The 11,877-nt window shown below is 39.0% G+C and overlaps 1 protein-coding gene across 1 annotated transcript in view; it reads right to left on the bottom strand.

The window, feature by feature from the left end:
- Positions 1 to 5,105: 5,105 nt before the first annotated feature.
- Positions 5,106 to 11,877, bottom strand: part of LOC149266860 (TMV resistance protein N-like) — a 28,415-nt gene continuing 21,643 nt past the window's right edge. Inside the window, exons 3-4 of the mRNA XM_089409385.1 lie at positions 6,440 to 6,906; positions 5,106 to 6,334 (exon numbers count right to left, since the gene is read on the bottom strand). Coding sequence (XP_089265511.1) covers positions 5,221 to 6,334; positions 6,440 to 6,906 — 1,581 coding nt within the window. The 3' untranslated portion in view covers positions 5,106 to 5,220. The remainder of the gene's footprint in view (positions 6,335 to 6,439; positions 6,907 to 11,877) is intronic.

Genomic DNA, 11,877 nt, shown 5'->3' with positions numbered 1-11,877 from the left:
GTTGCAATAGAAAACACTTGCATCTACAAAATTTCCTAGAAGTCCAAATATGTAATATGGGTCAAGTTGATTTTTGGTGAATAGGTACCCTATATTAAAAGAGATACATCCACTTGAAATTGTAAATACTCAGGTTATATTTTGAAAGATATAATGACTCTATATGTAAGTTTTGTTGTAGAAAAACTCTACAGTTGTTTGTTGTTGCATAAAATGTTTGTAGCTATTAATTTGACAAACAATCAAAAGATGTGATGACAATTATAGATTAATAAAGTCTAATTTTAATCGTTAAGACAAAATTATATTATCATAACTAATCATTGTATTTATGAAGGATGTGTGTTTGTGTGTGTGCACTCTGTATCCTTAACCAAGCACAAGGAGGGCTAGGTATGTCATAGAAATATTATTTATCATGGTCTCATAGTAGATGAGACATGAAAAAATAAAATGTTCTTTTGATTCGAGCTCTTTAGTACATAACACACATATAAGATGATCATGAAGTATTAGTTAGCAATATACCAAGCGACTAACAAGTTCATTTAATTTCTATCGCTCTTATAATATTTTCTTTCATCTTAAAGAGTATTAGGAAGACCAAATATATTCATGTAGAATGAAATCCTAAACATAGGATACAACACTATAATAATAATTTTTGCAATTATTTAAATGATAGTTGTATCTACAATTTTATATTAAGTTTACTTAGGGAAGTAATGTGTTTATTATGGTTGCATATGCACATTTTAAAGAGGCATGTAAACATCAAGTGAACCTTTGGACTTATAAATTCTATCATCTTATTTGCATGCTTTTAATGCATTTAGATCAAACAAGCCATAGGTGGTGTCTTCATCTTCACTTATGTCTACCCACATTTAAATCCCTATAAATTTGATGTATGTATTCCTTATTTTCAAAGAATATAAAAAATATGAAAAACTCATAATTTAATATATTGAGTTTTGATTAAATTATGTTTTGCCTTATTTACACATTGACATAACTTTAATTTCAACATGAATAACAACCATTTGTCTTAGAAGTTCAAAGCCTACTTAAAATATTATTAATCACATGCTTTATAATTATTATGTATGTGTGTCCACTCTATAATTTAGGTGAAAAATTAACAGATATGTATGTTCACTTTGCAATATGAGTGAAAGAAAAGTGTAATATGTAATGTAATATATATAATATTAATGAATTAAAAGAGAAATTTTTAATGTCCAATTTTTAATTTGAAAAAAACAAACAAAGAAAACTAATAATATATAAAAAAGACTTTAACCCAAAAAAATCAGCTTATCCTCTAATTTATTAGCCAAAGAAACAATCAAAACATGTCATTATATTTTTTATTTTAATCTATTTTGATCGAGTATATCTTTGCATATCAATTTTTTATTTTAATTTTTTAATTAATACTATGTGATGTCTTTTTATTAAACTTATATGATATGTTTAGTTTCGGATATCAACTATGTATTAATCATGAAAAATAGAATTTAATAAGTTATATTTTGCTCTTTAAAAAAAATTAAATTACATTTATAAAAGTAAGACTGAACTTAAGTTCTAAAAAAACCAAACACACTCATGGACATTACATTACAATTTTCCCAAATTCAACTAAATTTTAAATAAACCGTGCTGAAAAAACTAAAAAAAAATTAACAATTTCATCTTTAATTATTATAAAAAGCTCCCCAAAAAATTTCAATTTTCAAAAAATAACGAGTAAAGTCTCAAAGCATGATTGGATGCCACCGCCACTTTCCCTTCATGTTACCGCGCTCCCATTAATATATAAACATGCTACTATTTTATCAAAAACACGAACTAGATAATAACTGATGGAAGCCTTTCTCTTATTTATATGTATATATGGTATAATTAAATATAAAGTTTACATTGTATATATGTAATGGCTATTGCTGCGTCGCAAACACTGCGTCTTCTTTGTTTGTTTTTCATGTAGCTAGCATGCTTGCCTTCAATTCCCTGCGAAACCAGTCAACTACTCCCACAGGGGACATTGTAATTTGGGACATCTAGAGAGATCAAGCTTGTCCAACCATGTACAATGTTCAACGTCTTCCACTTCTTCTAATTCATTGCACCCAACGACAATTAGTTCTCTGAGACTTGTCAACTGCAATAAACCTCGTATCCTCTTCAGCTTCCCACATCCACATGCGTAAAACCTCTCCATAACTCCGAGCAGAAACCAGCATCGAGCACCCTAAGCTTTGTGCACTGTTCCAACCCTCTTATCCTCTTTAGCTTCACACATCCAAATATGCTGAACTCCTCTAAAGATGTTAATGCTCCCATACTCGGTAGTTCTTTTAACTCAGAGCACTCATGAAGATTGAGCACCCGAAGCTTTGTCCACCGCTCCAAACCCTGTATCTTCTTCAACTTTACACATGCAGCAGCGCCAAACTCTTCGATAGAAACCAATGTCTCCATATTTGGCAGTTCTTCTAACTCGGAGCATTGACCAACATTGAGCACCCTAAGCTTTGTGCACTGTCCCAGCCCTCTTATCCTCTTTAGCTTCACACATCCAAATATGCTGAACTCCTCTAAAGATGTTAATGCTCCCATACTCGGTAGTTCTTTTAACTCAGGGCACTCATGAAGATTGAGCATCCGAAGCTTTGTCCACCGCTCCAAACCCTGTATCTTCTTCAACTTTACACATGCAGTAGCGCCAAACTTTTCGATAGAAACCAATGTCTCCATATTTGGCAGTTCTTCTAACTCGGAGCATTGACCAACATTGAGCACCCTAAGCTTTGTGCACTGTCCCAACCCTCTTATCCTCTTTAGCTTCACACATCCAAATACGCTGAACTCCTCTAAAGATGTTAATTCTCCCATACTCGGTAGTTCTTTTAACTCAGAGCACTCATGAAGATTGAGCACCCGAAGCTTTGTCCACCGCTCCAAACCCTGTATCTTCTTCAACTTTACACAGCCAGCAGTGTCAAACTCTTCGATAGAAGCCAATGTCTCCATATTTGGCAGCTCTTCTAACTTGGAACACCGAGCAACATTGAGGACCCGAAGCTTTGCCCACTGCTCCAACCCCCTTATGCTCTTCAGCTTCACACATCCGTCTGCGTAAAATCTCTCCATGGATAACAGTGTTTCCATTCTAGGCAGCTCTTCGAACTCCCAGCAGTCAGCAACATTGAGCACCTTAAGCTTTTCCCACTGCTCCAACCCCCGTATACTCTTCAACTTCACACATGAAGCTACCAGAAACTTCTCCATAAATACCAATGCTTCCATCCTCGGCAACTCTTCTAATTCTAAACACTTACTAGCACTGAACCTCCGAAGCTTTGTGCACTGTCCCAACCCCGGTATCCTCTTTAGCTTCACACATTGGAATGCGTTAAACTCCTCCAAAGATGTCAATGTTCCGATACTCGGCAGTTCTTCTAACTCGGAGCATTGACCAACATCGAGCAGCCTAAGCTTTGTGCACTGTCCCAACCCCCTTATGCTCTTCAGATTCACACATCCAGATTCCAAATGCGCTGAACTCCTCTAAAGATGTTAATGCTCCCATACTCGGTAGTTCTTCTAACTCAGAGCACTCACGAAGATTGAGCACCAGAAGCTTTGTGCACTGTCCCGACCCTGTTATCCTCTTCAGCTTCACACATCCAAATGCGCTGAACACCTCTAAAGATGTTAATGCTCCCATACTCGGCAGTTCTTCTAACTCGGAGCATTGACCAACATCGAGCAGCGTAAGCTTTGTGCACTGTCCCGACCCTGTTATCCTCTTCAGCTTCACACATCCACATGCGCTGAACTCCTCTAAAGATGTTAATGCTCCCATACTCGGTATTTTTTCTAACTGGGAGCATTGATGAACATCGAGCATCCTAACCTTTGTGCACTGTCCCGACCCTGTTATCCTCTTCAGCTTCACACATCCAAATGCGCTGAACTCCTCTAAAGATGTTAATGCTCCCATACTCGACAGTTCTTCTAACTCGGAGCATTGATGAACATCGAGCAGCCTAAGCTTTGTGCACTGTCCCAACCCTCTTATCCTCTTTAGCTTCACACATCCACATATGCCGAACTCCTCTAAAGATGTTAATGCTCCCATACTCGGCAGTTCTTCTAACTCGGAGCATTGACTAACAATGAGTAGCCTAAGCTTTGTGCACTGTCCCAACCCTGTTATCCTCTTCAGCTTCACACATCCAAATGCCTTGAACTCCTCTAAAGATGTTAATGCTCCCATACTCGGCAGTTCTTCTAACTCAGAGCATTGACTAACAATGAGCCGCCTAAGCTTTGTGCACTGTCCCAACCTTGTTATCCTCTTCAGCTTCACACATCCAAATGCGGAAAACTCCTCTAAAGATGTTAAGGCTTCCATACTCGGTAGTTCTTCTAACTCGGACCATTGACCAACATCGAGCTGCCTAAGCTTTGTGCACTGTCCCAACCCTGTTATCCTCTTCAGCTTCACACATCCAAATGCATAAAACTCCTCTAAAGATGTTAAGGCTTCCATACTCGGTAGTTCTTCTAACTCAGTGCACCGAGAAACATTTAGCCACCGAAGATTTGTATAATACCCCAACCCGGGTATGCTCTTGAGTTTCTGACACCCTTGTACCGTCAACACCTCCAAAAATACTGCTAGCTGCAAAATGTTCGAGGTTCAATGGTTTAAACACAAGAAAGATATTAAAACATAGGTTACAGATAAATCTTAAAAAAACTGTTTGAAATTGATTTAAACACTCTGGTCACATTTCTGATAACACGGAAACTAACATTTCTGATCACCTGTGATTCGCTTTCACTTTTCCACAATGTGTTTAATTCGCTCCCCCACACATCAAGATACCTTAAGTTCTTCACTGAAATCCAGGAAGGCAGGGAAGAATATGGATACTTTATCCACCTGAGCCATAAAATCCCGGGTAACTCCACTGTTCCCAAAGTGCTCTCCAACACAGTACCTTCAGTATCAAGAATTCTCAACATCTGGGGAGCAATACGGCGCAATATAGAACCGTAATCATTATTTTCAATAAGATTTAGTCCCCGCACTGTTATTACCTGACCATTCTTCAAAAACGATCGTTAACACAAGTAATGAATTAAAATTATCGATATTTTTAAAAAAATCGATCCCAAACTTTTGTTGAATAATCTAAAATTTTATGACTGAACACTTACAGATGATTGCTGTGACAAATAATGCATAACGTTTTGTGTCCAACGCCAAAGACGAAATGGGTACAACTTCTCAGCTACATCTCTTCCGAGATCTTTTAGGTGCTCATGCATACATATGCGATTCCTACTGTCAATTTCCACAAGACATCTATCCTGTAGATTTTGAAACCCCTTTCTCCCTTTCCAGCCCGATCCGTTCCATATGCTTGTGGCCATATCCCTGAGCTGTCCTCGGAGAAAACATGCAATGTCTAAAAACATATGTTGTTCCTCTTCATTGAGGTCATCATAACTAATTTTAAGGCTTCCCTTTACCTCCCTTGGAAGACTCCCCAATTCGTCTTCCCACTCTGATTTGTCTTTTCCATAAAGATGTGCCCCATGTACTTTTAACGATAAAGGCAATCCATCACAGGATTCTAAGAACTTATTTATCAGATGTTCATATTCCGGGGGGGAATAGACTTGGCTGAAGGCATGGGAGCAAAAGAGCTCTCTGGAGTGTTGGGTGTTAAGACCAGTAAGCGTATAAGTTGATGATATTTCCACTCTTGCGCTTCTGAGAACACCCCTATCTCTAGATGTAATCAATATTAAGCTCCCCGGACAGATATCATGAGTTTCAACAGGCAGAAGTGCTTTCACCTGATCGACATGGCCCACGTCGTCTAAGATTATCAAAGCATTAGAGGATTTGAGAGCCTGTATGAGCATATTTTTACCTTCGTGAACATTATCAACACTGTCTATTGGCTTATTAGTCAGTTCTTTCAAAAGTTTTGTTTGCAGCAAATTTAAAGAGGCTGCATGATCTTTGACTTCAGATAAAAAGCAGGATCTAAGATAATATGATTTCTTCTTATTGAAGAATTGCTTTGCCAAAGTTGTTTTTCCCATGCCACCTAACCCCACGATCCCCACGACCTGAGGTTTCCCGCTTTGCAATTGCTGCAACAGGACTGTATCCTCAAATTCTTTCAGCTTGTAATCCAAACCTGTTGGATAGTCAGCTACGTGCAACTCTGGTTTTCCCAACATTTTCAACAGACATTCAACAATCTTATCTAGCAGCTCCAGCTCCAGCTCCAACTCCTCGCTAGTTATTTAAAAGAAAATAAAAAAAAAACTTGTGAGAACGTCTACATCTATTAATCAAATACAAAATATTACCATATCTAGAGAGCGAAGGTTGAGTTCTCACCCATTGCGGAGCTCTAGCTCGTAACCGCTATTGTCTGCAACAGTAGAAAGTGCCTTTCTCCACTTTTCAATGATGTTGGAGTCATATCGCAACTTCCCTTCATGAGTTCTCTTCTCTGCCAGTTCTTTTAGGGCCTTTGCATACTTTCTATCTTTGCCCTGCGTCCACCGAACCTCAGCAGGCGTGACACGGTAAAAGACAGGAATGATAGGAGCCTTTGACTCCAACATGAGTACAAGTTCATGTAAGCACCAATATGATTCGGCGTATCTGGGAGAGAAGATGGCTACATGGACCCTGGCGTTTCTGATAGCATCTTCTATTTGCAAAGGAAAGTTGTATCCCGCTTGCATTTCATCTTGATCCAGAAAGGACCTCAATCCTTTTTCTAGAAGGCGAAGGTATAGAGACCTGGCGAAGGTTTTCTTCACATCAACGCCGCGATGGTTTATGAAGACTTTGTACCACTGAACAGCGGGGGAGGGGGAGACAGAGGCAGCAATGGATGAGGATGCAGTGGTGGAAGCACAGGCATGTTGAAAATATAATTTCAACTGCGATCGCCGATATCGCATCGGCAAAGTCGAAGTGAAGGAATTATAAAGGAGCTTTTGTGTTTGCGATGAGCGATCGCCGATATCGCATCGGCACATCGCTATCGGCAATATCATAGGGTCGGGGTCTTTAACATGAGTTTATTTGCGATGTGATCCGATCGCATATCGCAGATCGCAACATATGTGTGTGCCCCAACTTTGTGTTCCGATTAAATGGATTTTGCGATGCGATCTAATTAAAGTCAAAGGGTGAAGTATGGGCCAGCATTAAATGAATTATACGTGAAGTAAAAGTTTTTCACTTACCGCCAGTAAATGTCAGTAAAACAGTAAATGTTATTTACTGTGGGTTGGTAAGTTTTGATGAAGTTTTTAATTTTGTTTCAGCGGGAGTATGGGCACAAGTAAAGCCTGATAAAAACATTTAATTTTGTTGTTCTTTTTATTTTTTACGGAAGCATGGCAAGTGGAGACGTATGTAAGTCTTTTTGTTTTATTGCCATGAATATATATGTAATGTTTTTTTTTGTGTGTATTGTAATGTAGAAGAGGTATGGTAATGCACAGCAGTGCGATGTAATGAAATTGAAGAGTGAGGCACAACAGTGCGATGTATTGTAACCCACGCAACAGCGTGAAGAAAATCTGTATAATTTCCACACAGCAGTAAAAGTAATTTTTCTGTAGTTGAAGTCTGTTTTTACAGCAGTGAATGTAAAAGAGATTTCTACACACAGCAGTGTAAAATCTCAGGAGAAGACAGAGTATTTTTTTTGTTAAATGTTCTCGGTGAATCCCTCTGAGAGAGAGGAAAAAGATTGTAATAGCAGTTGCTTTTATTAATGAATAGAAATGTGTGGTGTGTGAAAACTCTGTCTGGTGCAAATAATTTTTTTTTGTTTTGTTTCTGCTGTCTAAAAGATCTTGTGGAGGTGAAACAGAGCATTGCCTCTGTGGAGTTTAATTTCTTTGTTTTTGGGATTTTCCCATTTAAAATCCCCAACAGTGGTATCAGAGCAGGCTTAGGCTCTTTGAAGGTGACAAAGAAGCTGAAAGAAGGACCTGTTGCAGCAGTAAAACTTCTCAAGCAAAGTGAAGGCTCAGTCAAGAGAATATTCAGGTATTTCTTAAAGATTTTTCTTTGTGTTGCTGCTGAAAGAAACAATCAATTTTTTTTTAAATACACAGTCAAGGAATGGCCAGCACAAGCACTGGTATGGGTTTGTTTAACACCCAGCTCCCACAGTTTAATGGGAAGAACTATGATTATTGGTCAATAACTATGACAGCCCTGCTTGCCTCCCAAGACTTATGGGAAATAGTTGAAGAAGGTTTTGAAGAACCAGCAGATGAAACTGAGTTCAATGCATTAACTCAGGGAGAGAAGGATCTGCTGAAGAACAATAGGAAGAAGGACTCAAAAGCCCGTGTGTTGTTGTATCTAGTAGTAGACCAAAGTATGTTTCCAAGGTTAGCAGCAGCTAAGACAGCCAATGAAGCATGGCAAACCCTTAAGACAGCCTATCAAGGCATGGAGAGAGTGAAGACAGCAAAACTACAATTGCTGAGAAAGGATTTTGAGAACTTGAACATGAAGGAGTCAGATAACATTGACTCATTCTTCACTCAAGTGATTGGTGTAATCACACAAATGAGAACTCATGGAGAAACCATTGAAGACAGAAGAATTGTGGAGAAAATATTGAGGGTCTTACCCTCAAGGTTTGATGCCATAGTCACCACCATTGAAGAGACAAAGGATCTCTCAAGCTATTCAGTTGATGTGCTACATGCATCACTGATAACACATGAGCAGAGGTTGAGTAGGAATGAAAACTCATCTCTTGAGCAAGCCTTCAAGACCCAGATGTCCTTTGGAAGAGGAAGAGGTCAAGGAAGAGGAAACCGAAGAGGAAGAGGCAGAAGCCAGAACAGAGGAGGAAGGAACAGCTCATCAAATGCACAAGGAAGAGGCAGCAATCCAAATCAGAACCAAGGCCAAGGCAGCAGCCAACAAAGAGATCAACATCATGCTCAAGGACAAAGGTATGATAAATCTAATGTTCAATGCTATTATTGCAAAAAGTATGGACATTATGCTAGTGATTGTAGAAAGAAACATCATGATATGAACAACAGACAGAATGCAAATGTTACAAGAGAAAACAGCAGTCAAGAAAATGTCCTGTTAGCTTGTAACATGGCTGAAACACATAGTGAAGACATATGGTTTTTAGACTCAGGTTGCAGCAACCATATGACAGGGAATATAGCCCTCTTTTCAGCCTTAAATCAGAATTTGAAATCAGAGGTCACACTAGGAACTGATAGTAAAGTGTCTGTTATGGGAAAAGGGGAGGTAAAAATATTTTCAAAACAAGGAGAAAGGAAAACCATAGCAGATGTCTACTATGTCCCCGGAATGAGATGTAACCTATTGAGTGTTGGACAACTTATCCAAAAGGGTTACAATGTTTATTTTGTAAATGATGTGTGCACCATCATGGACATACCACCCAGCAAAAGATGCATTGCTGAAGTGAAGATGACAAGGAACAGGATGTTCCCTCTCAGGATCCGGGCAGATTTGAAAAACAAAGGAGAAATTGCAGCAGTTACCCAAGAGGCTTTCCAAAGCGTGCCAAAGGATGAGAATTGGTTGTGGCACTTGAGATTTGGACATCTCAATTTTGGAGGTCTGAATTTGTTGAGTAGGAAAGGAATGGTGAAAGGATTGCCATTGATAGAGAAGCCGGACAGCCTATGTGAAGGCTGCATATTGGGAAAACAACATAGAGAAAGTTTTCCATCAGGTAAAAGCATAAGGGCAAAGACACCCTTAGAGATTATCCACTCAGATTTGTGTGGACCAATGCAAGCTCCATCATTAGCTGGCAGCCTATATTTCTTGACATTCATTGATGATTTTACAAGAAAGACTTGGATATATTTCCTTAAAAACAAAAGTGAAGTGTTTGAGAAATTCCAAAATTTCAAAGCACTTGTGGAGAACCAAAGCGGGCTGCATATAAAAGTTTTGAGAACTGATAGAGGAGGTGAGTATATCTCCAAGGAATTCCTAAGATTTTGTAGAGAAAATGGAATTCATAAACAGTTTACAACTCGGTACACCCCACAACAAAATGGAGTTGCTGAAAGGAAGAACAGGACCATCATGGATATGGCGAGGAGCATGTTGAAGGCAAAGCATTTGCCAAATGAGTATTGGGCTGAAGCTGTACATAGTGCAGTTTATATACTGAACAGGTGTCCTACAAAAGCAGTCATGAACAAAGTGCCAGAAGAGGCATGGAGTGGGAGAAAGCAAGGAGTCACCCACATGAGAGTTTTTGGGTGTGTGGCCTATGCACACATACCAGATCAGCTAAGGAGGAAGTTGGACAGCAAAGGGGAGAAATGTATCTTCATTGGATACAGTGATGAATCCAAAGCCTATAGGCTGTTCATCCCATCTACCAAGAAGTTCTTTGTAAGCAGAGATGTTCAATTCATTGAAGAGGAAGCTTGGGATGGAAGCATAGAGAAAACAGTGAATGTCAAGAACTGTTTGTCTCATGATGAAGATGAAGAGGAAGTGGCTGAAATACATTCCCAAACAGCAGCGCCAACACAAGGACATCAAGGGACACCATTGAGGACAACACAAGGACAGCAAGGAACACCATTGAGGATCAATGAGAGTGCTTCTCCAAGCACACCACAAGGAGGAAACTCAAGTGCATCTTCAAGCACTTGCACACCAAGTGAACGAGGTAAGAAGTTTAGAAATCTAAGTGACATTTATGAAGAAGGAATGAATTCCTTATTTGCCTTGTTTTGTCATGTTGATGATCCTATTCATTTCGAAGAAGCAATTAAAGATAGAAAATGGATAGAAGCTATGGATGAGGAGATGAATGCCATAGAGAGAAACAAAACATGGGATTTGGTTGAGCTACCAAAAGGCAAAGAAGTCATTGGTGTGAAATGGGTCTACAAGACCAAAAGCAATGCTGAAGGCAAGATTGAAAGGCATAAAGCAAGGCTGGTTGTTAAAGGCTACAAGCAGCAGTATGGAAGAGATTATGAGGAGACTTTCGCCCCGGTTGCAAGAATGGAAACCGTGAGAGCAGTGCTGTCCATAGCAGCACAAAACAAATGGAAAGTCTACCAAATGGATGTGAAATCAGCATTCCTAAATGGAGTGTTAAAAGAAGAGGTTTATGTGGAACAGCCTCTCGGATATGAGAAGAAAGGTGAAGAGCACAAAGTGTGCAAATTGAAGAAGGCTCTTTATGGGCTGAAGCAAGCGCCAAGAGCATGGTACAGCAGGATAGATTCTTATCTACTGGATAATGAATTCGACAAATGTGAAGGAGAACCCACCGTCTACATCAAAGAAAAGGATGGTAAGATTTTGATTGTGGTCTTATATGTTGATGATGTTATTTTCACAGGTAATGATGATCAGCTCATTAAGAATTTTAAATCAGTCATGAAGGATGAATTTGAAATGACTGATATGGGTTTGTTGAGATACTTCTTAGGCATAGAAGTAGATCAAAATGAAAAAGGAATTTTTATATCTCAAGCGAGATATGTAAATCAAGTTTTGGGCAGATTTAAGATGGAAGAATGCAAGGCAGCCATCACTCCCACAGTGATGGGATTAAAACTCAGGAGAGAGGACAGCAGCAAGGATTTTGATCCTAGTTTGTACAAAAGTATTGTGGGCAGCCTTATGTATTTAACAGCAACTAGGCCTGATTTAATGTATGCTGTTAGTTTAATTTCCAGGTTCATGGAGAGGCCAAAGGAGGCACATTGGCAGGCAGCAAAGAGAATCTTGAGGTATGTCAAAGGCACTAAAATGTTTGGAAT

This window comes from Pinus tabuliformis, chromosome 6 (assembly GCF_031772625.1).
Source record: "Pinus tabuliformis cultivar Carrire ecotype Pingquan chromosome 6, CPIR1, whole genome shotgun sequence".
Classification (NCBI taxonomy): Eukaryota; Viridiplantae; Streptophyta; class Pinopsida; order Pinales; family Pinaceae; genus Pinus; species Pinus tabuliformis.
The sequence above is the reverse complement of the archived record's forward strand: the minus strand, read 5'-3'. Positions and strand labels throughout refer to the sequence as shown.